A 27792-nucleotide genomic window follows, 5' to 3' on the forward strand; every position below is an offset into this window, starting at 1 on the left:
GATTGGATATGGTGCTTTCCAAAACTTCTTATACTTTTTGACTTGACTCTTCTTTAACACCCCATTGCTCAGATACACAAGATCTGCAACTCGATACTGTAGTATGAGGTGCATTCAAGTTCTAAGGCCTCTGATTTTTTTTTTCTAATTAACTACTCACCTGAAATCGATGAAGCTGGAGTTACTTTTCGACGTAATCGCCCTGCAGACGTACACATTTTTCACAACGCTGACGCCATGATTCCATGGCAGCGGCGAAGGCTTCTTTAGGAGTCTGTTTTGACCACTGGAAAATCGCTGAGGCAATAGCAGCACGGTTGGTGAATGTGCGGCCACGGAGAGTGTCTTTCATTGTTGGAAAAAGCCAAAAGTCACTAGGAGCCAGGTCAGGTGAGTAGGGAGCATGAGGAATCACTTCAAAGTTGTTATCACGAAGAAACTGTTGCGTAGCGTTAGCTCGATGTGCAGGTGCGTTGTCTTGGTGAAACAGCACACGCGCAGCCCTTCCGGACGTTTTTGTTGCAGCGCAGGAAGGAATTTGTTCTTCAAAACATTTTCGTAGGATGCACCTGTTACCGTAGTTCCCTTTGGAACGCAATGGGTAAGGATTACGCCCTCGCTGTCCCAGAACATGGACACCATCCTTTTTTTCAGCACTGGCGGTTACCCGAAATTTTTTTGGTGGTGGTGAATCTGTGTGCTTCCATTTTGTTTCTAGATTGAAAAATGGCATCCACGTCTCATCCATTGTCACAACCGACGAAAAGAAACTCCCATTCATGCTGTCGTTGCGCGTCAACATTGCTTGGCAACATGCCACACGGGCAGCCATGTGGTCGTCCGTCAGCATTCGTGGCACCCACCTGGATGACACTTTTCGCATTTTCAGGTCGTCATGCAGGATTGTGTGCACAGAACCCACAGAAATGCCAACTCTGGAGGCGATCTGTTCAACAGTCATACGGTGATCCCCCAAAACAATTCTCTCCACTTTCTCGACCATGTCGTCAGACCGGCTTGTGCAAGCCCAAGGTTGTTTCAGTTTGTTGTCACACGATGTTCTGCCTTCATTAAACTGTCGCACCCACGAACGCACTTTCGACACATCCATAACTCCATCACCACATGTCTCCTTCAACTGTTGATGAATTTCAATTGGTTTCACACCACGCAAATTCAGAAAACGAATGATTGCACGCTGTTCAAGTAAGGAAAACGTCGCCATTTTAAGTATTTAAAACAGTTCTCATTCTCGCCGCTGGCGGTAAAATTCCATCTGCCGTACAGTGCTGCCATCTCTGGGACGTGTTGACAATGAACGCGGCCTCATTTTAAAACAATGTGCATGTTTCTATCTCTTTCCAGTCCAGAGAAAAAAAATCGGAGGCCTTAGAACTTGAATGCACCTCGTACTGCCGCTTTGCGGTCGTGTTGTCTTGCTTGCTGAAGAAAGGATTGATGATTTCGCTGTTTCACTCCCCTCCATGCTTCCTTTAGCTAGCGTGCTAAATCCCTTATGTGTTCATTACTGATTCTGGCAGTCGATCGTGCAAAGTCCAAGGGTGAATGAATTCTTCTTGCGTAGACGATCTCATATGGACTTAGGCCAGTTGAGCTGTGCATTTTGGCATTGTAACAACTTACGAAGTACGGTAAACAGACATCTCAATTGTCATGTTTGCTGCTCACATAATGGCTAACCATATTAATAATTGGTCTGTGGACTCACACAACACTTCCATTTCCTTAAGAGTGTGGTGGTGTAGTCCTTAACTGAGTTATTTGCATGAGCTTACAAGTCTCTTTAAGTAATTCTCCCATAAAATTCTTTCCTTGATCACTAATTATACTTAATGGTGATCCAAACTTAAGAATCCATTCGTTCACAAAAACTTTAGCTATAGTCTCAGCACTCTGGTCAGGTATTGGTATCATGATAAGGTATCTAGAGAAGTAATCTAAGATATCTTCAACTTTTGTAGTCCTGCCTTACTCAGTTGCGTGTAATATTACGGTATATTGATAATTTTTACTTATGGACCATCTGACAGCAACTGAATAAAACACAATTTTAGTGCCATACACCTTTCGCCTTTATTTCCTGCAAGGCATCATCAGTGGCCTGGAATATGTACATATGTTAGCTATTTAATTTACATTTTTGTCACTGTGCCTATAGGTTATAAACAGTTCTGGTGGTTGGTATTTCCTATTAAATAGTAATGTTTTGAACTGTACTTACAGGTTGCGTGGACAATTTCTTACATATTACGCTCCTGTTGCATTTTTGGTATTGTTCTTCTTCTTATGAATGCCAATTTAAACATGTGATAAATGAACAAACACACATCAGCACAGGCTCCCTACTACACTTAATAAAGGAAATGATAACATAAAACAAAAAAACTCTTCCCCACACCATCTGAACACACACGCAGCCCAAAAAAAAAAAAAATTATACCGCACCAAAATACACACACACACACACACACACACACACACACACACACACAGCACAAAAAAAATCGCACCTTCACACACACACACACACACACATACACAAACGCGCACACACAAATGCATACACGAACAGACAACAGATACTTCAATAATTACAGTCGAAAGTTTGGCAATAACATTCGATCTTTCTCAAAAACATTTGACAGTCGGCAACAGAAACCAAAACATTGCATTGAAACAAGCGTTCAGTTCATAGTGCTGTGGAATGTGGGGAAAAAACCTCAAATTGGCATTCATAAGAAGAAGAACAACACCAAAAATGCAACAGGAGCGTAATATGTAAGAAATTGTTCACGCAACCTATAAGTACAGTTCAAAACATTACTATTTAATAGAAAATACCAACCACCAGAACTGCTTATAACCTATAGGCACAGTGACAAAAATGTAAATTAAATAGCTAACATATGTACATATTCCAGGCCACTGATGGGAAAATAAAGGCGAAACGCGTATGGTACTAAAATTGTGTTTTATTCAGTTGCTGTCAGACGGTCCATAAGCAAAAATTATCAATATACCGTAATAATCTAAGATTGTCAATATACACTCCTGGAAATGGAAAAAAGAACACATTGACACCGGTGTGTCAGACCCACCGTACTTGCTCCGGACACTGCGAGAGGGCTGTACAAGCAATGATCACACGCACGGCACAGCGGACACACCAGGAACCACGGTGTTGGCCGTCGAATGGCGCTAGCTGCGCAGCATTTGTGCACCGCCGCCGTCAGTGTCAGCCAGTTTGCCGTGGCATACGGAGCTCCATCGCAGTCTTTAACACTGGTAGCATGCCGCGACAGCGTGGACGTGAACCGTATGTGCAGTTGACGGACTTTGAGCGAGGGCGTATAGTGGGCATGCGGGAGGCCGGGTGGACGTACCGCCGAATTGCTCAACACGTGGGGCGTGAGGTCTCCACAGTACATCGATGTTGTCGCCAGTGGTCGGCGGAAGGTGCACGTGCCCATCGACCTGGGACCGGACCGCAGCGACGCACGGATGCACGCCAAAACCGTAGGATCCTACGCAGTGCCGTAGGGGACCGCACCGCCACTTCCCAGCAAATTAGGGACACTGTTGCTTCTGGGGTATCGGCGAGGACCATTCGCAACCGTCTCCATGAAGCTGGGCTACGGTCCCGCACACCGTTAGGCCGTCTTCCGCTCACGCCCCAACATCGTGCAGCCCGCCTCCAGTGGTGTCGCGACAGGCGTGAATGGAGGGACGAATGGAGACGTGTCGTCTTCAGCGATGAGAGTCGCTTCTGCCTTGGTGCCAATGATGGTCGTTTGCGTGTTTGGCGCCGTGCAGGTGAGCGCCACAATCAGGACTCCATACGACCAAGGCAGACAGGGCCAACACCCGGCATCATGGTGTGGGGAGCGATCTCCTACACTGGCCGTACACCACTGGTGATCGTCGAGGGGACACTGAATAGTGCACGGTACATCCAAACCGTCATCGAACCCATCGTTCTACCATTCCTAGACCGGCAAGGGAACTTGCTGTTCCAACAGGACAATGCACGTCCGCATGTATCCCGTGCCACCCAACGTGCTCTAGAAGGTGTAAGTCAACTACCCTGGCCAGCAAGATCTCCGGATCTGTCCCCCATTGAGCATGTTTGGGACTGGATGAAGCGTCGTCTCACGCGGTCTGCACGTCCAGCACGAACGCTGGTCCAACTGAGGCGCCAGGTGGAAATGGCATGGCAAGCCGTTCCACAGGACTACATCCAGCATCTCTACGATCGTCTCCATGGGAGAATAGCAGCCTGCATTGCTGCGAAAGGTGGATATACACTGTACTAGTGCCGACATTGTGCATGCTCTGTTGCCTGTGTCTATGTGCCTGTGGTTCTGTCAGTGTGATCATGTGATGTATCTGACCCCAGGAATGTGTCAATAAAGTTTCCCCTTCCTGGGACAATGAATTCACGGTGTTCTTATTTCAATTTCCAGGAGTGTATTTATAGCGAGTTATGCGAATATGGCACGTCCAATGACACAGCTACTGAAGAAAGGAGACAGATTTAATTGGTCAACAGAATGCAAAAAGGCAATGGAAGAACTTAAAACTGCTCTAACCACAGACCCAGTGTTAGCCTATCCGGATTTCAGAAAACCTTTCATTCTTTCAACAGATACATCCAATTTTGCCACAGGTGCTATCTTGCTCCCTCATGTTTTCACCAAAAATTATTACATCATCAAGATAAACACGTGCTTGTTTTTGGGTGAGCCCTTGTCAAACCGAATCCATCAGGCGTTGAAATGTAGCTGGAGCATTACGAAGTCCAAACGGTGTATGAAGATACTTGTATACTCCTTTTACAGTTACAAATGAAGTTTTAGCTTGATCATCTGGATGCACTGTTAACTGGTGATAACCACTTGTTAAATCACATACTGAAAAATTTCGACATCTGCCCAAGTAATCCAAGGTTTCCACTAAATTTGGTAAGGGCTAAATGTGGGGTGTGGTCACAGCATTCAGAGATCGCTAATCAACATAAAAACAGAACTGTGTTTCTCCAGAAATTGATTTCTTCTTTACAATTACAACAGGTGAACACCACGCTGGGTCTGAAGGATCTCTTGGTTTTGTCATTCCAGCTTCTTATTGTTCTTTAACCATATCTTCTACCAACTCTCTTTGACTGAATGGTTTTCTGTAAGGTTTCTGTGTGATTGGGGCTGCATTCTCTGTATGAATACGATGCTGAACTAAATGAGTGACAGGTAAATTTGCACATTCTCGGAATAAATGTGCATACTCCAACAAAACAGGCGCTAAATTCTTTTTTTATCATCTGTCAAATGTTCTATCTTCTTCCAAATCTTGCGCTTCAGTTCATTATTAACTTCGTCTCCTCGTTGTAATTTTGCAGTACTGTTACAAAAATCTGTGTTTATAACTGCAGCATTTGTTACCTCATCTGGAATCTGTATTACGTCACTTTTACTTACATTCGACACTTCAGCAACTTTCGTTCCTCATGTCAAAACAACATCCTCATTGCTCATATTCATTACTGTACCCAGGACTTTTGCGACATTCTGTCTCACCATTGTAGCGACACCTACACTTCTAGCACCATAACAATGCATTGTATCCAGTAACTCACTTTTCTCGGATCGCTGAGTTAAGGGGTGACTTAACTTCAACGTAGATTGTCTTTTGTGCTCGCTTGAGAATGTGCTGAGGCTGATCAATTTGAACACCGACTCGGACGGTTTGAACTGATGCATCGTTTGGGCGGTCCATTCCCACGACATCAGTATTTCTGCTCCTTTGAGTTCGATCTGATGAACGATTTCCTGATCTTTCTTTCTGCGCCAAATATCTCTGCCTCGTTAGCGGACAAGAAATCAAATCCAAGTACGCCGTCGTAAGGGGTTTCGTTATTTGAAACTAATTGCATCCTTACTGTGTATTTATCTTTATCTTTATTTTCACCTTTATCTTGCTCTTGGCCAAGAATTAATTCTACGTCACCTTCTCCATAGTTACATAGCTTTAATCCGTTTAACCCTAGCACTTTTAATAGTCGCGGTTTCAATTTATCCCGTTTATCTATTCCACACCACATTAATGAGGTCTGTGGTCCTGTGTCAATAAGTAGTTTGACGTTTTTCCCGCGATATACGGCACCTAATACAAAGTCATTTTCGATCTGATTTTCGCTGGAACTAACAGGAATCCCTGTCTCTGGCAAGGGACGGACGGAGTGGTGGCCCGTACGTCCCCGTACTGGCTTAAAGATCTGGCAGATTGTCTGTTGTTAGCATTACCTTTCTTCTTGTTGCGACAATCTCTCTAAACATGACCCTGCATCCCCCAAATGACAGCAGATTCGATTCTCTTTACAATTCTTACGCTTGTGACCCAGCTTATTGCATCTGTAGCATTGTACTGTTGTGTTGAAAACTCTGCGTTCTTGTTTCTGCATCTCATTCGGTCGTCTTAGTGCTTCAACGAAGCCATCAGTTGATTCTACTGCTTCCTGAAACGTTTTACATCGTGCCAATCGAACAGCAAATCTCGCCATCGTCTGGGGAGTTCTTTATTCTAAAACATACAAAATTCAACATCATTTAAAAAAACGGAAACGATATGACATGTGCACCGGTACTTTTGGCCCTGACACTGTATTGAGCGAAAGCACGCTGAGAATGTTCGAAATCCAGCCACGAGGTAGCAGTCGAATAACGCCGTTTGCTGGCACGGTAATAAAACGTCGTCATCCAAATCAACAGCTCCTATACATTTGTTTTTAGGGGGAGGAGGGGGTACGGAGTATTTTTAATGTTTGGAAGCCGAATGGCGACTTGTAAGAACGCGCACAATAGTTCCAGTACAGACCCTTAATTTGAGATTAAAAATACTTGAGTGACGCCACCGAAAACTGGGTGTCCAACAGTCAGCATTTTGTCACTGAAGTATGTCACTGTGGGGTCACTTTAGCTGCGTATGTGAACTCGATTATACGTAATGTTACTAGTATTTCTAGATGCTAGAAAACAAGGAGGTTTATTCAGAACTAGTGCTAGCAAACTTGGCCAATCATAAGATATGACGACTGACAATATATTTGTCAAAGAATATAAATAGCGTTCTTTTGATGTAAACGTTAAGTAATCCTTATGCAACTAGTCTGTTGTGGGAATTGTGCCAGATATCGAAAGTAAACGTTGACTACACGTTACTATTATCTCTGAATGTGAGCAGAAGCGTTGGCTGTAAAGTAGAGGGATAGTGTCGTAATGTGTGTTGAAAATTTGTAAATATGTGAACAAGTAATTGTTGCGTTGCGATTACGTTTGAAGTAATTGTTTACATTTTTTGTACAGCGGGCTAGTAATTAGTGTGTGAAGTGCAAGTGATTTTGGTTTACGATACATTGCTGAATGTGTGCAGAGTAAAAGCCGGCTAGAAAACTGCGTGATCCCTCAGTTCCCTTCATGCACATGATTCGGAGATAAATTCGGTCGAGTCATTGTTCTGCAGGTACGTGAATTAGACACCATACCTGTTTGAAGAAATAAGACACAATGAAGCAGAAAACCAAATTAGTGTTACAAGGTATGGCAACATTTTTATATACAGTTATCGGTGCCCCTGTCACTGAAGCACAACGAACTTTTTTTATAATTTACACGTTGTGGACAGACCTTCAAATCACTATATGTATATAATTTAAACTGAATACTTTCGTAATAGACCGCATTAAAGAGCGCTAAAAAACGCGTCGTTTGTAATACTTTTTGTGCAAAAGTGGCAGGAAGTCCGATAACACTATATTAAAAAATCGAAACAGTTCAGCGATCTGTATGTAAATATAAAATTTTTATCTCTTATCGTTAAAGTGACGTTAAGGCTATCCGATACGCTTTTCGGAAATCGGTCCAGTGTGTGGTATTTGTTCTATATAAATTGTGATGCCGTGTATGAGTAGACTTCATTTTCCAAGAATAACACCGTTAAACACACGTCGTAATAGAGGAGCTGTAATAGTAACCCAAACACTGTTACAGTATGAAGTCTGAGTTATAGGATCCGAAGCTTTATTTTTTCAGCGTACAGCTGAGCGTTAATTTGCGTAGTTTTTTTTACATTGAAACAGTAGAGTGCAGACACTTTACGAATTACAGAATTTGTGGGACTTGATAGTCTATTTAACACATGGTTTTTTTTAAAAAAATCGCTGTTTAATTAAGAAGCAAATGTTAACGTTAATTTACATTTACAAGAGGGGATGGAAAACACTTTTTTGTGCAAAGTCATTTTCGGCACACCTCCGTATGGATTAGTTTTCACTACAAGTGTCGATCATCTTTGTTGTATTTAAACGATCACACATTACCTGTATACCCTGTAACATTGTGGTTACAACCACATCATAGCCAAGATTTTAGACATTACCACCCTATGCCTCTTTTATATTTTTTAAGTATAAGTCACACTTAAAACATTCAAGAGCAACTGATAGTGTAGATTTGTTGACAAACACCACAAATCCTAGCTATTATATGTAGGAAATAACAAAGTTAAACAAACACACCAGATGTGTAAGCTATTGCATATCATGAAGATGATCAGAGTACTTTAAAAGAGACTGTATATAACTCATACAACTTGCTACTGAAAATGACTTGTATCAAATACTGACCTGTCGGGAGGGCGTTACTGTCTTGAGTAAGGGGAATTAATTGTAGGCAAGATGACTGTATTGCTTTTATGCAGTTTTTGTGTGAAATCTGTGAAAATTGTCATGAACAGCCAATCACATTGTTTGCTGCGGAATTAAGTTTGGCACTGTAAAGCTTTCTTGACTCGGGTAATAAGTTGTCAGTTGTGCCTTATAAAGATATTCATTTGTTGTAGCCTTTAAAGGCTGGAGCATTGACAAATTAATATTCAGTATTGCTATTTATGTGTTTTGAAAAGTTAACTTCTTCCCATGAAATTCTTACTTGGCTCAGTACTGGCCAGAACAGCTCACTGCCATTCATATTTATTTATTTGGCTGGTTAGAGATGATGTGTGATATAGAAGAGTGAAATTAATGGTTATCCACACCAAACCAGCATCGGGGATTGGGACTTTCCTGTATCCAGATGGTACCCTTCAATTTGAGCTAAGTGAATTGAAAGACACTCTTGCTAGTTGAGAAGGATACCAGACCTAGTAATGTTTGTCATAGAGAATGTGAGTTGTCCAAACCTATAGGCTAATAGCATACTCATTTGAACACAGGCAGATTACACCTGTATGCTCTTGTGAGATCAAATCTGTGATTCCCAGTTAAAGTACCAATCTGCTGTATGGTATCAACATCCAGTAGGCATTAAGATGGTAGATGAAAACTAGTAGTTCTCCTCATGCACCACAGACCTTGCCAAGATAGGGTGGACTGTGTGCCACAGTGATGTAGATAGCCTTGTCATAGGTACAACCACAACAGAGGGGTATTTGTGGAGAGGTCAGACCAATATGTGGTTCCTGAAGAGTGGCAGCAGCCTTTTAAATGGTCGCAGCTGCAACAGTCTTTGTAGTTGACTTATCTGGCCTTGTTGTGGTATTCCTGTGAATGATTGAAAGCATGGGCAAACTACAGCCATAATTTTTCCAGGGGGCATGCAGCTCTACTGCCTGGTTAAATGATGATGGCGTCCTCTTGGGTAAAGTATTCCTGAGGTTAAAATAGTCCTCCACTACAGTCTCCTGCGGGGAATTATTCAGGAAAACCAAAACTGACTCTCTACAGATTGGAGTGTGGAATGCCCTTAATTGGGTAAGTAGGCCACAAAATTTAAAAAAGGAAGGGGGTAGGTTGAAGTTATAATGGGAATTTGTGAAGTCCAGTGGCAAGACTTTTTCTCTGGCAAATATGGGGCTATAAATACAAAATCAATTAGTGGTAATGCAGATGTAGGTCTGATGATAAATATGAAAATAGCAAAAGAATGTGGGTAAGGTACTATGAACAGCATTGTGAATGCATTATCGTAGCCAAGATAGACGTGAAGCTAGCACCCATCAGAGTAGTAAAAGTTCATATGCCAACCATCTCCACAGATGATGAAGAGATTGAAGAAATATATGATCAGAAAAAGAGATTACTCAGACAGTTAAAGGAGACAAAAATTTAACTGTGATGAGGGTTTGGAACTCGATAGTAGGGAAAGGAAGAGAAGGAAAAACAGGTGGTGAATATGGACTCGAAGAAAGAACTGGAAGAGGAAACTGCCCAGAAGAATTTTGCTCAGAGTATAATTTTATCATCACTAACACTTGGTTTAAGAATCATAAAAGAAGGCGGTATATGTGGAAGGGACTTGGAGACACCGGAAGGTTTCAGATCGATTATATAATGGTACGACAGAGGTTTAGGAACCAGATTTTGAACTGTAGATATAAACTGAAGGTATTGGAAAAAGGTAGGACATTAAGGAGATAGGACCCGGGTAAATTGAAAGAACCAGAGGTTGTTGAGAGTTTCACAGGAAGCATTATGCAGAAGTTGACTAGAACAGGGGAAAGGAATACAATAGAGGATGAATGGGCAGTTTTAAGAGATGAAATAGTGAAGGCAGCAGAGGACAAAATTGGAAAAAAACAATGCCTAGTAGAAATCCTTACACAGAAGGTACTGAATTTAACTGATGAATGGAGAACATATAAAAATGAAGCAGGCAAAATGGAATGCAGATGTCTAAATATGAGACAAATAGAAACTGCAAAATGGATAAGTAGGAATGGCTACAGCACAAATGCAGGTCTATAGAAACATGTATAATTAGGGAAAAGATATATATACCACCTACAGCAGAATTAAAGAGGTCTTCGTAGAAAAGAGAAGCACCTGTGTAAATATTAAGAGCTCATATGGGAAAGTGAAGAAGGGAAAAGTGAAAGGAATACATGGGTGGTCAGAAAAATTCTGAAAAGCTTATAAGGGTTTTGCAGGGTAGATTGTGCTGAGAAATGATTGTTAAGAAAGGGAGACAGGAAAAGTAACCACTGGGGTAGACAGTATTACTATTAAAGAGAATGAGACCATCCTAACCAACAATACACAAGTAGCTAATGTATTTGACAACCATTTCTTAAGTGTATGAGAAAAAATCGGCGAGAATAGTTCAAAAGAAGAAGCTAGGCAGTACATAGAAGAGTCAGTTTTGAAAAATTTTAGTCAGATTAAGTTTCACCTAACAAACTTTTGTGAAATAAGTAAAATTATGAAATCTTTGATAAATAAATGTTCTGTTGTAGTAGATGACATCTCTAATAAGGTATTAAAACAGTGTGGAGCAATTACAGCTGATGTTCTGAGTCACATATGTAATGTATCACTAACTCAAGGTATTTTCCCAGACAGGTTAAGATATGCCATAGTCGGACCACTCTACAAAAAAGGGGACACCACAGATGTCAATAATTATCAGCTACTATCCTTGCTTACACCATTTTCAAAAATCTTCAAGAAAATAATGTACTCAACAGTGGTTAGCCATCTCAGCAGTAATGGGATGCTTAGCAAATCACAGTTCGGATTTCAAAAATGCTGTTCCACTGAGACAGCTATATACAATTTCACTGTCCACATAATAGAGTCTTTATATAGTAAAATGTCACCAACAGAAATTTTCTGTGACTTGGCAAAAGCATTTGACTGTGTGAACAATGACATTACGTTACAGAAATTACAATTCTATGGTATAAATGGAATAGCATATGAGTGGCTTAAGTCATACCTACAGAAAGGGAAAAAAAAGTTTCTTTATATGGGTCTAATGCTTCAAATAAGTTTGCCACTTTATCTAACTGGAGTGAAATTACATTAGGTGTTCCACAGGGCTCAAGCATGGGTCCCCTTCTGTTCATGATATATTTGAACGGCCACCCTTCTTATCTGAAACGAGAAGCTGAACTGACTCTGTTTGCTAATGATACAAGCATCATTATTAATCCAGTAAAAGGAACTCCAATTGAAAATGATGCAATTAAGGTCTTTGGAAAAGTCATAAATTGGTTTTCTGCAAATGGGCTTGCTCTAAACTTTGAGAAAACACAGTACATCCAATTTTCTGCTGCAAAAAGTACAATTCCTTCCATAAATATAAAACATCAACAGACATCAATAAACAGGGTGTACATATAGATGAGAATCTTAATTGGAAAATTCATATCTTGGATCTTCTAAAGCAACTAGGTTCAGCAACTTTTGCAATCAGAATAATTGCCAATTTTGAGGATATAGAAATTAGTAAGCTAACATACTTTGCATACTTTCACTCTCTGATGTCATACAGAATAATATTTTGGGGTAACTCAACACTTAGACAAAAAGTATTCACTGCTCAAAAAGGGTTCATAGTCGCACGCCTTGTAGGCATCTTTTTAAAGGATTCTTACAACAGCCTCACAGTACATTTACTCACTAATGAAATTTATTCTCAACAACATGGACCAATTTAAAAACAACAGTGACATTCATGATTATAATACCAGAAAAAAGAAAGACTTACACTATCTTTTACTCAACCTATCTTTGGCACAGAAAGGGGTAAAATATGCTGCTACAAAATTTTTGGATGAATTACCAGATGAAATAAAAGTCTGACAGACATCAGTAACATCTTCAAAAATAAATTGAAATCTTATCTCCTTGACAACTCCTTGTATACCATAGATGAATTCTTGAATAGGAATAAATAAATCTATTAATATAGTATATGCATGTTGTGTTATTTAAGGGAATGGGGTAAATAATAGAAATATTAATCTTTAACACTATACTGTAATATTTGTATATTAAAAAATCTTGTTTCGTATGTGCACTTGACACATCCCACATCAAAACGGCTACCATACCATGCGATTGATCATTGGAACACACAACCAACTAACTACAAGAAATTGAGTATGTTGTGCTGTTTCTGAGCTAATTAGCATTGAAGTCAGCCAATCTGGCCATAGTACACACAAATTCAAACAGCCCACCAGATACCGTTAGCGTCAGTTGTTTTTATAGCATAGATGATAGCACACAGGACCGTTAGTCTTTGGCTCTAATTCGGTCCTTACTACTGGTCCATGTCAAATTGTTCTATCGCTCTTGTTCGGTTTTAGAAAACCAGACAAAGAACACATTTGATAACACTATCTCTGGGAACATGATGCTAATTTAAAATTTAACCTACTTCATGATACCTTCGTGAGTATATTTGAAAACAGTTTCCCTAAGAAAATAGTGAAATATAATTGTAAGAAACAGTGTAAAAAGCCATGGCTTACTAAAGGGATAAAAAATATCTTGTAAACAGAAAAGGGAAATGTATCTTATAGCTAGGAGGAGTAATGATCCCGAAACAATGAAACATTATAAAAACTAATACCCTGTATTAAGAAAAGTTATTAAAAAGTCCAGAAGTATGTGCATTATGTCTGAGATTAGCACATCTGATAATAAATTTAAAACAATTTGTAGTATTGTGAAAAGGGAAACAGGACAACCTAGAGCACAAGAAGACTGTGTTTATCTCATACACAATGAAAAGGTTATTAACAAGAAGTCGAAAGTAGAAAACATTTTTAATAATCAATTTTTAAATGTTGTAGAGGAAATAGGATCCAACTTTTCATCAGAAAATATAAGGCAGTATATGGAAGAAGCAGTAGCTATGCAGTTTGATAAAATTGAAATTCAACCCACCTCTCTTACTGAAATTAGGAAAATAATAAATTCACTCAAAAGTAAAAGCTCACATGGAGTTGATGACATTTCCAACAGAGTACTAAAAGCTTGTTCCCAACACATAAGTAGAATTCTCAGTGACATATGTAGTAGCTCACTGAAACAGGACATTTTTCCAGATAGACTGAAATATGCTATTGTTAAACCATACCATAAAACAGGGGATAGATCTGATGATAACAAATACCACCCAATCTCACTTCTGACAGCTTTATCCAATGTATTCAACAGTAGCATCACATATTTGTAAAAATGAGGTATTAACAAAATGTCAATTTTCTTTTCAGAAAGACTTTTCAACAGGAAATGCTATATAAGGGTTCACTGATCAAATATTAAATCCATTGAATAACTGAACATCACCCATTGGGATATTTTGTGATATCTCAAAGGCTTTTGATTGTGTGAATCATTAAATTCTTCTAGATAAACTTAAGTATTGTGGTATGAGTGGGACAGTGCACAAATGGTTTAATTCATACTTAACTGGAAGAATGCAGAAGGTTGAAATTAACATTACAGATAGTCTGCAAAAACCATCAGAGTCCTGTAACTGGGGATGTATCAAGAATGGTGTCGTACACCGCTCGCGGTCACGGACGGCACGTACCGTAATGGGTGTGCAACACGTGAATGCCATCCTTCGACCGATAGAGCAACCATATCGGCAGCATATTGGTGAGTCATTCGTCTTCATGGGTGACAATTGGCACCCCCATCGTGCACATCCTTCAGGATAACGACATCGCTCAGCTAGAGTGGCCAGCATGTTCTCCAGACATGAACCCTATCGAACATGTCTGGGATAGATTGAAAATGGCTGTTTATGGTCGATGTGACCCACCAACAACTCTGAGGGATCAACGTGGAACCGCCATTGAGGTGTGGGACAGTCTGGACCAACAGTGCCTTGATGAACTTGTGGATAGTATGCCTTGACAGATACAGGCATGCTTCAATGCAAGAGGACGTGCTACTGGGCATTAGAGGTACTGGTGTGTACAGCAATCTGGACCACCACCTCCGAAGATCTTACTGTGTGGTGGTACAACATGTGATGTGTGGTTTTCATGAGCAGTAAAAATGGCAGAAGTGATGTTTATGTTGATCTCTATTTCAATTTTCTGTACAGATTCCGGAACTCTCAATACCGAGGTGATGCAAAACTTTTCTTGATGTGTGTATATTAACGACTTGCCACTCTATATTCATGAAGATGCAAAGCTAGTTCTTTTTGCTGATGATACAAGTATAGTAATCACTCCCAAGCAGCAAGAATCAGCTGAGGAAATTGCAAATAATGTCTTTCAGAAAATTATTAAGTGGTTCTCTGCAAATGGACTCTCAATAAATTTTGAGAAAACACAGTTTATACAATTCTGAACAGTATATGGCATAACACCATTGATAAAAATAGACTATGAACGGAAGTTTGTTGCTGAGGCAGAATACTCAAAATTTCTTTGGTGTGCATTGATGAAAAAATGAATTGGAAGAAACATATCAGTGATCTGCTGAAACGGTTACGTTCAGCTACTTATGCTCTTAGGGTTATTACAATTTTTGGTGATAAACATATCAGTAAATTAGCCTACTATGCCTGTTTTCATTCACTGCTTTCATATAGCATATTTTGGGGCAATTCGTCATTAAGAGAGAAAGTATTCATTGCACAACAGTGTGTAATCAGAATAATAGCTGGAGCCCACCCGAGATCACCTTGCAGACATTTATTTAAGGAACTCGGAATATTCACAGTTCCTTCGCAATAATATATTCACTTATGAAATTTGTCATTACTAATCTAGCCCAGTTCAAAAATAACAGCGAAGTGCATAGCTACAACACTAGAAGAAAGGATGATAATCACTATTCTGGATTAAGTCTCACTTTGGCACAGAAAGGGGTGAATTATGCTGCTACAAAAATCTTTCGTCATTTGCCAAATAGTATTAAAAGTCTGACAGATAGCCAACCAACATTTAAAAGCTAATTAAAAGAATTTCTGAATGACAACTCCTTCTACTTAATAGATGAATTCTTAGGTATGAAGTAGTAACTGTTAAAAAAAATAATTAAATAATTATTTTGTGTAAAGAAAACTTATGTTAAAGTGACACATTCCACATCATTACAAAATGTATTAAATTCATTATCTATACACTACATTAATGTATGTATGTCAAAGGACTTGGAAGAGCAGTTGAATGGAATGGACAGTGTCTTGAAAGGAGGATATAAGATGAACATAAACAAAAGCAAAACAAGGATAATGTAGTTGAATTAAGTCGAGTGATGCTGAGGGAATTAGATTAGGAAATGAGGCACTTAAAGTAGTAAAGGAGTTTTGCTATTTGGGGAGCAAAATAACTGATGATGGTCGAAGTAGAGAGGATATAAAATGTAGACTGGCAATGGCAAGGAAAGCGTTTCTGAAGAAGAGAAATGTGTTAACATCCAGTATTGATTTAAGTGTCAGGAAGTCATTTCTGAAAGTATTCGTATGGAGTGTAGCCATGTATGGAAGTGAAACATGGACGATAAATAGTTTGGACAAGAAGAGAATAGAAGCTTTCGAAATGTGGTGCTACAGAAGAATGCTGAAGATTAGATGGGTAGATCACATAACTAATGAGGAAGTATTGAATAGGATTGGGGAGAAGAAAAGTTTGTGGCACAACTTGACCAGAAGAAGGGATCGGTTGGTAGGACATGTTCTGAGGCATCACCAATTTATTATTGGAGGGCAGCGTGGAGGGTAAAATTCGTAGAGGGAGACCAAGAGATGAATACACTAAGCAGATTCAGAAGGATGTAGGTTGCAGTAGGTACTAGGAGATGAAAAAGCTTGCACAGGATAGAGTAGCATGGAGAGCTGCATCAAACCAGTCTCAGGACTGAAGACCACAACAACAATGTATGTATGTATGTATGTATCTGACAGGCTGCTTGAGTTTACGCACCCGATGTTGCAGAGGGGGTAAGTGTTAGGAAGTATTTTCTGTAGGTATTTGCCTGGAACGTAGTATTGCAAGGAAATAAAATGTGGATGATAATAAGTTCATACAAGAAGAGAATAAAAGCTTTTAAATGTGATGTTACAGAAGACTGCTGAAGATTAGCTGGGTAGATCATGTAATGACTGAGGAAGTACTGAATAGAATTGGAGAGAAATGAAATTGTGGCAAATTTGACAGAGGCATCAAGGAATTCAGTATTGGAGAGAAGTGTGGGGGCTAAAAATTGTAGGCAAAGGTCAAGAGATGAATGCAGTAAGCAAGTTCAAATGAATGTAGATCGCAGTAGTTATTCTAAGATGAAGTGGCATTCAGAGGCTAGCCTAGCATGGAGAGTGCATCGAAGCAGTCATACTGAAAACAACAACAGTGACATTTTATGATCCAGTTTTATGCTTCAGAAATGGGTGGACAGCTTTTAAGCTTTCCTTGTGTGCTCTTATTATCCCGAGATTGATGTACATTTGTGCTGTGTGGGTAATATGAGATTTGCATGCCCACAAAAAGTTTTATGTTGTTGATTGATGTTCAAGGGCCAGTTTTGACATTTACCTTGCACCAAGTGACACCTATGTGAGACATTTCTGTGACTGCTTGGAGTTTGACAGTTGTGCGACACACACACACACACACACACACACACACACTCTGTATGCTCTTGTGGATATGATATGTAAGCTGCTGTTTCTTCAGTGTTGCTGCAAATTTTCCTTGTTAGTTGCTGTAGATACAGTCACTGCATTGCTATCTTTCTGCTGTGGATTTAGTCTCCGCACTCTTCATTTGTTTTGTATGTGCCACTGGGCAAATGAGTTTGTATTCTTCCCATTGGCTTTAGGGAGCTTTGGAATTCATTTATTTCCATGTTTTGTGATTTTCAGGCTAAATTTATGGTCAGTGTTCTGGCAGTTCTTCTCTACACTATAGGAAGTGATGTCTAGTCAGTGAGCTCTTATTTCTGTCAGATGCAGGTTAGCTGTCCGCCATATTCACTACTTTGGCAAGCAGCAGAATTGCAGGCAATCTCTCGACCATTATGTGGTGACAGGTCTTGGCCTTTTACCTGGCTGCATCCCTTCTCTGTTGCTTGGGCTCATGAGGTTTTTGAGGGAGGACACTTGCTTCCTTTTGGCCACGTCTTGTGGCCCACGCTAGGTCGCTTTTGCTTCATGGATGTGGAGTTTGATACTGTAAAATTAGTAGTAATTTCAGAATCCTAGTCGAACACAGATACTTGGCTTGTGAGAAGGCCTAAATTTGAGTTGGGTGTTGAAGTGCAGTGATTAATTTCAAAAACTGGGCATCTCTCAATGTTCTATTGCAGATATGATAGATGGTGAAGTAGACAGAAGGGGAGGAGGAAACGAAATGAAATTTAATGGGCTGAGAGGGTGTTTGATGTTATTTTGTGATTTCAAAAGTGAATAAATTTTACAGAGAATTTAGCAACATGAGCCCACTAATCAAATTCCTTCAGGTGCTGATATGCAGTCTCACATGTGTACACAGCATCTCAGTGCTCTTAATAGTAATGACTTAACATCTGACACTGTTCACACCCCTTATATACTCTACCAACCCTGGTAACAACAGTAATTCATTCTGGTGGCCATTCAACCAGCAACTCTAATCATTTATATACTCTACAATCAGGTGAAGTTATATAAAAGGCATAAAAATAGGACACATTGAAATAAATTAAAAAGAAAGAGGTTATTTGTGGATAGTTAACTTTCAGTATGAAATCCTAAAGCAGTTTGCTGTATCAAAGCAGCAGAAATTTGCAAATATTCAGTTCAAAGGGGGAAGGGAGAGTGTGAGATATCAGGGTTATTGATGGTGCAGTAGCATTGCCAGTTAGGCAGCCATTATTCTGTCATTAGAGTATAATTAATGTTCTTTTATGTCATTCTTTTTTTTTCCTTTAAACAGCTCCATAGGTAGGTAGTGCATTAAACATTTTCATGGCCACCGCTAGGAATCTGTCTCGGTCAGACAACATCTTGGACTATCGAGACTTCTGATTTCTTGATGATGTGATAATGAATTTGCTATAAGTGTTACAGTTCAGCTTCATGTGAATGAGACAGTTTAACCCGTAGTGGCTGTATACAGTCATACCTATAACTTCCTGTTTAGCAGAGATGGGTTTACAATGGTCCATGTGTGTTAGAAGTAGTGTTTCTCACTGTTTTCTTCTGTATCAGCAGTTCATTCCTACATCCAGCAGAGGGACCCTATAACCGTAGGCTCTAGGTGATGGGGCTCTGAAATAAGACATTATGTACTGTTTTGTTAAAATCCTATTTAATTTTGTTAGGAGGCAGAGGACTCATTAACACTTGACACATGCAGGTACCCTGTGCTGTTAATTTACCATCATTGAAGAAACCCAGAAGTTTAACAGCTCCAATGTTACTTAGTGCATCTGTGTCACTCAGGCTGCATGTCATGCGCTGGAATTTGCTTTATGTTTGCATGAAACAACTTCTTGGTCTCAGACCAGCATATCTACTTGTTGTACAGCCTGCTTGTTATTCTTCCCACTGGTAAACAATATTTTGTCATCTGCAAATTATAGGTTGTGTCCATTTGAGCTTAGATCATTAACAAAATCCAGAAACAAGAGCACACTTGCAGCACATTATATTGCAACTTCTCTATGTACAAATCTCCTCCTTGGTCTAATACCATTTGACATCTGTGAATTAGATGTAATTGTGGGGTTGTCAGGGCAGCTCCCAAAGTTCCATAGTATTTTTACTTTGTAATCAGGGCCACATGTGGAATGCAATTGAAGTCCTTACTAAGATCACAAAGTACGAGAGCTGTACACACTCTTTCTTCAAAATCTGGATTCGTTTTTGTAGTTGGATCCAGAGCTACTGTTACTATGGACTTGCCCTTCCAAAAACAATGCTGTGCATCATGAAATAAGTTCTTGCCTTCAAAATAAGCTAATTGTTTTCATTATATGTTTCATCACCTTAGGCAGCACTAGGATTATGGAGATGGAGCGGTAGCTGGAGACTTCATCGAAGTCTCCTTTTTTGTAAACTTGTACTGTGAGTGCTGATTTTAGGGACTTTAGGAATTCACCAGTAAATAGGCATTTATTTCAGTTAGTGGTTTAGAATTTTCATTAATTACCATTTTCAAATGTTGCCGGACATACCATAATTATCTGTATTAACTGATGATTTGTAAATTTCACAATTCTTACTGTGTTGTTTGCATGTATCCTCTTCCAGTTTTGCAGGGTTTCATAGAAGTTGCAGGTTTTGCTCCTACATTGGGTACTTAACCTACAGTTTCTGCCATTATCCTTATAAAATACTGTTTAACTTTATCTAGACTATAGGTAATTCAGCAATAGGTAGGTTTTTTCCTTTGTTCACTTTCTTATGGTCCAGGGCAAACATCTCATTAAATTTTTCTTTAATGGTCCAGATATACAACTGAATGCATCACTTGGAGCCCTCTCTTCAAGTAGTTGAAACTGTTATTCAGTAGCAGAGAAATCAGTTTGTAATGCATCTAGTGCCGGCCGCGGTGGCCGTGTGGTTCTGGCGCTGCAGTCTGGAACCGCGGGACTGCTACGGTCGCAGGTTCGAATCCTGCTTCGGGCATGGGTGTGTGTGATGTCCTTAGGTTAGTTAGGTTGAAGTAGTTCTAAGTTCTAGGGGACTTATGACCTAAGATGTTGAGTCCCATAGTGCTCAGAGCCATTTGAACCATTTTTTGATGCATCTAGTCTATTGTTTTTGACAACTGCTACGAAACACAAATTTTGGATGTCATGTAGGAATATGTTGGTTACTCTCTAAATTGGTCCATAGTTGCTCTGTGGTCTGCGAACATTGCCTTGACCACACTTATCTTTTAGTTCCAACTATTTAAATTTGTTATAATAGTGTCAAGACAGGCATAATCTCAAGTTTGTAAATAATTTGCCACATACAGTCCATAACTGCTTATTAGATTCTCACAAATATGTATGTTGAAATCACCACATGGGACAGTTTTTGCTGTAATACAAATAGTGTAGCGTGGATAGTTTTCCATCTGCGTAATGAAGTTTACATCTGGGGAATGATAAAGCTAAATGACAGTAGAGTTTGTATTTGGTAACTCTGGAGCAGCTAGTTCTATAACCAAATCCACACTGAAGTTTTTTAAAACATTTTTTGCTCATATAATGTAAAAAAAACACGTAATAAATGATAGTGCAAAATTTGTCCTGATGCACTGTGCATTTGCATTAACTTTTATTTTATTTATTTAGCCATCCGTGGACATTTTAAAATTTATGGATGTTGTCAGTTGCGTACATTCATATATTTATACAGTTTGTTGTTACATGTAGTTGTACATTGTGACATAAGTTATTTACAAAACTTATAACTATGGCTGCATTTTTTGCTGTAGTGTCAGCTCATTTTCTGTCGGAATGTTATTGATTCCCACTTTCTATAGGAAAGCTCATCACAGTGAAGTACTGGGCAATTCTCCTGAACAGAAAACTTTGTGCAACAATTTTTTAGTGTCATAAATTATTTCATCTTGTACAATAACAGCAACACCATTTTGAAGCTGTTATCCAATCTCTTTGCTTCCAGCTCTTTGCTTCCAGCTCTTCAACTGTTAATTTGTGTTATGAAAAATTCATTTTTAAAATATCAGCTAGCTTTTCATCTTTTGTTACCTTTTAGTTTACTAAGATGGGCCCAGGCTCTTTCCTCACAGTATAGCATTCCGTTTTCATCACCAGTATTCATTATTTTCCTGTGCTGTTCTGAATGTGTGCATAGTAGACTTCTGTGGATGCCTTTAATGAGCTTTTTCATTCTGTGACGTAGTCTTGTATGACTTTTTGTTAGTTATTTTGAAAAGGTTCTGTTTTTCTGCAGTTAAATATCATCTGTTTCCTGCTTGTTGCTTATACTTTGCCAGTCAGTATTTGTGCATATTTGAGGGTTTGCACCTGCTGGTTTGCACTTGACCTAGTTGTCACTGTAGCGATGTTTCAGATTTCATCATCATTATTTTCTGTACAAAAACTGCTCATCAGAGGTGGAAATACATTCTCCAAAGTGCCTACATTGTGTTTGATTGAGGAATTAGAAACACTGTACTCACAGTAATGTGTGTGTTCACTTTCAATGTTCATGATAGTTTTGATTTTCAACTACTGGCAACTGCCTATGTTAGCCCACTCTGAGAGCTGTGCAGTCATCATACTGTAGAGCCTGTACAAGTTTTTGTCGGCAGGGACTGCAGTGGTTGCAACATTAACAAACACTGTTCTGTACCCAGTTGTGTATATAAATTTTTCATCTTGCTATTTTATGAGGTGGACAATAAAAGGTCAACAACATAAGAAAAATTTCAGGCCAGAAAGATCAGAATATTCATACTGTCATACCTCAGCTTTCATTGTCAGTCAGTAGATTACCATCCACTACCTCCTCCATCACCGTCATTCTTATAGTTGTGGAGAAATGTAAAAGTTTGTAGAGAAAAAGATAATAAAGGAAAAGATTGTCTTAAAATAGGATTAAAAATATAAAATGCATAAGCAGAAGATTACAGTAACAGCAATGTAGGAAAACACAGATTGCTACTTACCGAAAGAAAGACACGTCAAGTTGCAGACAGTCACAATTAAAAGACACTTACATAAAGCTTTTGGCCACAGCTTTCATCAGTAAAAGAGAGATTACAGTAGGATGAATTGCGGGAGAACATACAAAATTAGTACTTGTTACTGTTAAGTTCGATGCCTGACATAGCGACACTGGAGCTTCTCAGTGGCAGTTACATGATACAAAAGTGTTTGTTGAGATGTATTATATGAAACATAATGTTATTGGGAAAAAAAATTGTTATTGCATTGCAGTAAGTAGAGAAGATTAGAACTTGTAGAAGTTAGGAAAATAATTCCAGTCATATTTAATAGAGATTGTAAAAAAAATGGACTATATAAATGAATGGAACTTGCATGCATCTTTATGCAAAGTTTTCAGATATGAGACATGACTGTTAAAAATTAAACTGTTGATCTTACAGTATGATTAACTTTTTTCTCTGTGTCATTTCATCAGTTTGTTGTATTAGAATTCTATAGTGTGTCTGCAGTTAAGTCATTAGGAACAGAGTACTGGCCTAGTCTTCACAAGATGGGAAAAAGAAGGGAATCTTGTGGTTTTAACATTTCTTGCACAGTAAAATGATTGCTGATGATTAAGATAAAGGGAATACACATTTCATGTGTTTGTGTGGAATGATGTAGAAAACTGTACTAAAGTGAAATCTGACGAGCCCAATATTGAATTCAACTCTTTAATATGAGCCCCTGTTGATATATGGACACTGTAAAAATGGAAAGGTATACAAAGTGTGACAACAACATTGCTGAGACAGAAGAAGATTGGCTACAGTGAACAGAAATGAAAATGAAAATGATGTGAACAATAAAACAGCAACAACACAAGAAAGATTTCAACCCAGAAAGATCAGCATATTCATGAACAGATTATTAGCGCAACTTTCCAGCTGTTGATTAAAGCAGTTGTTAGTTGTATATGCATTCTATATCTACATCTACACGCCGATGGCCACCAAGCGGTGTGTGATGGAGGGCACTATTCGTGTCAAAGGCCTATCTCCCCCCCCCCCCCAACCCCACCCCCCTCCCCCCTCTGCTCCACTCGCGGATCGCGCAATGGAAAAATGACTGTTGGACCGCCTCAGTACGAGCTCCAATTTCCCGTATCTTTGAATGGTGATCATTGCGCGATTTGAAAGTTGGTGGTGGTAATAATGTACTCTCTACATCCTCGGCGAAGATCGGATTTTGGAATTTAGTGAGTAGCCCCTTCCGTTTAGCGCGTCGTCTGTCTGCAAGTGTGTCCCACTTCAAACTTTCTATGAGATTTGTAATGCTCTCACAATGGCTAAATGTACCAGTCACGAATCTTGCCACTCTTCTATGGACGTTCTCAGTCTCTTGAATCAGACCCAACTGATAAGGGTCTCATACAGACGAACAATACTCTAAGGCTGGATGAACTAACTTATTGTAAGCAATTTCCATTTTTGAAGGACTGTATCACTTCAAGATTCTACCAATAAACCACAATCTACAGTTCACTTTACCCATTACTTGTGTAATCTGATCATTCCATTTGAGATCATTTTGAATAGTCACACCCAGATACTTGACAGATGTTACCGCTTCCAAAGACTGGACATTTATTTTGTACTCGTACATTAATGGGGATTTTCGCTTTGTTGTACGCAGTAGGTTACACTTATTAATATTGAGAGATAACTGCCAATCATTACACCACACATTTATTTTCTGCAAATCCTCATTGATTTGTTCACAATTTCGTGTGATACTACTTTCCTGTAGATTGCAGCATCACATGTTGACATGTGCATTAATCGTCAGCTGGCTGCACCCTCTTGTATTAAAAGCATTTTATGTCATGTTATATTTCTGATTATTGCTACATTTCAGTGGCTGAAATCTACAGCAGTGACAGTGCCAGCCAAGGATTTCCTCTCTCTCTCTCTCTCTCTCTCTCTCTCTCTCTCTCTCTCTCTTTCTCTTTCTAATACGTAGATTGATAATGTGTGTTTCACAGAGCCAACAGGAGGAGGGTTTTAAGCTAACTAATGAGAGACAAGAAAAGGGGTGATGTATTGTGAACAGTGAAATTGAAATTAGTTGATATACTTCATAGATCATGCCCTGTAGCATTTTGTTGTGAAAGGTTCCCTTAAATTTCTGTTGCCACAGCTTTTACATTTTTTGATTGGAGGTTGTGATGACCAATGGATATGTAGTGTACTCTGAGGTCTAGTTTGTATTTGGGTGTGAGTTGTCTAAGCCAACAAATGTGATGCAAAAAAACTTTTTTGCAGTTTTTGCTATATATCGTGTGCCACAAAATAATTTTTATAATTATACTGAGTATCTTGTGAAATTAAGGATTATAATTGTCATCTCTCCACATTCATAACTTCAACTCATTACTGCTAAATTCTTTGCCTGTCTGCTTTTCTATCATTGTATACTTGCTGGCTGTTGACACATCTCTCTGTGTTCATTTACGTTGCTTCCAACATTGCTCAACCAACTGAGTAAGTAGTGAAACTGCCTCTGCTCTAGATACTTACGCATTTCCTGTATGCAATATGGAGCTTGTAAAGTAAAAGGTTTAAATCAGAACCTGGGCTGATATTCATCGTCTGTTGCTCCTGTTAGGCATCTTGTGCTTCCAAAATATTTAAAGGATAATAGATGGAAACATCACCTTCCTGCAGTTGCTGTAGTCATTGTATGATATTACAGTGCTGCTTCTTTATTCAAGCAGAGCCTCTGTTCATCTTCTGAAACCATCACACCACTGAAACTCATTACTACACCCATCTGTAGATATCTGAAAACACAGAAAGTATTTCCAATCATATTTGCTTGAGGCACTTGGCAATCTTGAAGACCCATCTAATCAAAATTTAATGTTATGTCACTATTATATTTGGAATCTGATCGTTTGTATCAGAAAATAAGTAAGTTTTTAGTATCAAACTAGTTTCGTTATTTTGAGTGCACCAATTGTGATATGATTTATGAAAATTGTAAAATTTATGAAGTAAATAAAATACCATTAAAATCACATATTCAGTTTTAAGCAGTAGCTTAGTATCAATCTCTATGCCTGTAGTCAATTTGTATGTCATTGTTTTTCATCATGGGACTTTTGGTGACTGCAGTTTTCATCTTTGAATTTATGTCTTAACACAAAGCACTATACTAGTTCTAGACAGCATGATCTGACACTGGCTTTAAATTGAAACAGCAAACATTTTGCCATCTTGTGTACCAGGAAGTAAGATGTACACATCAAAATGTCTCATAAGGATACTTTAAGATGACAATCGCCAAAATCCATTACATGTGTGTGTGAGATGAATGACATTTTGTCGTAGATAGGAAGCTATTCTTGTTCGTGTTTGTAAACTATTTTTAAATCAGTCTCTCTCTCTCTCTCTCTCTCTCTCTCTCTCTGTGTGTGTGTGTGTGTGTGTGGTGTGTGTGTGTGTGTGTTTTTTTTTTTTTTTTTTTGAGAGAAGGAACATAACTCTCTCTTGCATATAAAATGCAATGATAGCCGGTTCCTGATGTACATAACAAAGCCTTAAAACTTTTAATTACTAAATTATAGAGCGCTGAGACATACAGAAAATGTATGCAAACTCTGCATTTGCCTTGGTTTCAGTTGTAATATAATTTTACTTCTGTCTTTCAGGTCTCTGTCCAGTACTAAATGTGTTAGACTTCTCTTGGAGAACAGCAGCTTCTTAATACTTGATGTATTCACATTTAAAGATGCCTGGAAAAAAATAAAAAGCAAGCTTGTGTAGCTGAGACATCTGTCTGGAACAAGAAACATAATGCTTCGAAATTTAGCATCTGCGTGTAACCAGAAAGCGTACATTCTTAAAAGAGTTGTTATTGCAGTGGTGCTGATTTTCTGTGTTATATATTCGCTTCATCCAGGACGCTTTGCTTGTTATTATTCATATATTAATGATGATGAAATTGTCAGTTCTCTGGGAATCTCACCTGCTGCAGTCAAGATGGCGGAAGATTATGGCATGCCACTTTGTTCTGTAACCTTCAATAGTTCAGTTACTGAAGTGCATTACCCTACACAAAATACTGACCTAAATGATGGCACAGTATTTGCCAAAACACTAAATATAACTGATGGAGGTGAATGGAAACCACAGAAATGTGTTTCAAAATTCAGTGTTGCTGTTGTTGTTCCATACCGCAACCGTAGTAGCCAGCTACAAATTTTTCTGAAATACATGCATCCATTTCTTCAGAACCAGTTGTTGAGCTACCAGATATTTGTTGTGGAACAGGCACTGGATGGAGCATTTAACAGAGCAAAGTTGCTCAACGTAGGCTTTGTGGAAGCTATGAAGATACGGCCTTTTCATTGCTTTATTTTCCATGACGTGGACTTGATTCCTCAGAAGGACAACAACATATATGCATGCACTTCTCAGCCACGACACATGTCATCATGCGTGAATACTTTCCGTTACCATTTGCCATATGAGGAACTATTTGGTGGAGCTGTTGCAATACTTCAGAATCAGTTTGAGTTAGTGAATGGATTTTCCAACAACTTTTATGGCTGGGGTGGTGAAGATGATGATTTCCACAGGCGCATTACACATAAGGGTTTGAAAGTATTACGCTTTTCTCCAAATGTTGCACAGTATTTTATGTTACCACATGCAAAAGAGCCACCAAGTGAAAGTAGATTCCTAAATCTAAAATTAGGAAGTGAGCGTTTCGAAACTGATGGTTTAAATGCTTTGAAATACACTTTGCTCAAACGTATATATCTCCCTTTATACACTTGGATATTAGTAGAAGTGTAATCTGATGTATTCTCATGCTATTTGATGTCTGTATGTACCTGAAACATAATTTTTTTGTATTTTCACAAGACTGTTAATGTAGTAAATTGTAAATGTGTTATTTATTTATTTTATTGTTTTGCTGTGTCCTTGTAAATTCTGTATTGTATTTTCTGTAGTAGATAGATAATTGTGAATTCCTTTTATATTTTTGACCAAAGTATGCTACAGTGATAATAAAGACCCAGTTTTCACAAGAAAGATTTTAAATATTGAAACTTTTGATAAATTCAGTTAAGTTCACCTGTCAGAAATGTTAAGGTATGTGCTGTTACACTTTCTTCAGTTACTTCATTGGAAAAATGATGTACAATGCTTATTTACATAAAATAATTAATTTTTTTTTAGTAGAAAAGTATGTGGTGTGGATAAAAGTAGCAATAAGTTATAGAAAACAAAGATGGTGTGACTTACCAAACGAGAAAGTGCTGGGAGATAGACACAATAAAGAACACACAAACACACACACAAATTTCAAGC

The 27792-nt window shown here is 38.7% G+C and overlaps 1 protein-coding gene across 2 annotated transcripts; it reads left to right on the forward strand.

The window, feature by feature from the left end:
• Nucleotides 1-7222: 7222 nt before the first annotated feature.
• On the forward strand, nt 7223-27484 carry LOC124555509 (beta-1,4-N-acetylgalactosaminyltransferase bre-4-like). 2 transcript variants are annotated; one of them, XM_047129456.1, is made up of 2 exons: nt 7223-7608; nt 26124-27484. In XM_047129456.1, the coding sequence occupies exon 2, from the start codon at nt 26269-26271 to the stop codon at nt 27271-27273; it is 1005 nt and encodes a 334-aa protein (XP_046985412.1). In that variant the 5' UTR covers nt 7223-7608; nt 26124-26268; the 3' UTR covers nt 27274-27484. The 2 variants fall into 2 exon arrangements, with proteins under 2 accessions (XP_046985412.1, XP_046985411.1); XM_047129455.1 differs by having other exon boundaries at nt 7223-7533; nt 26124-27483.
• Nucleotides 27485-27792: the final 308 nt, after the last annotated feature.

The sequence above is a fragment of the Schistocerca americana genome, chromosome X (assembly GCF_021461395.2).
Source record: "Schistocerca americana isolate TAMUIC-IGC-003095 chromosome X, iqSchAmer2.1, whole genome shotgun sequence".
NCBI classification, from domain to species: Eukaryota; Metazoa; Arthropoda; class Insecta; order Orthoptera; family Acrididae; genus Schistocerca; species Schistocerca americana.

Bases quoted from the DNA above. Each gene is read 5' to 3' on its own strand.
- LOC124555509 (XM_047129456.1), top strand. From the start codon at position 26,269: ATGCTTCGAAATTTAGCATCTGCGTGTAACCAGAAAGCGTACATTCTT.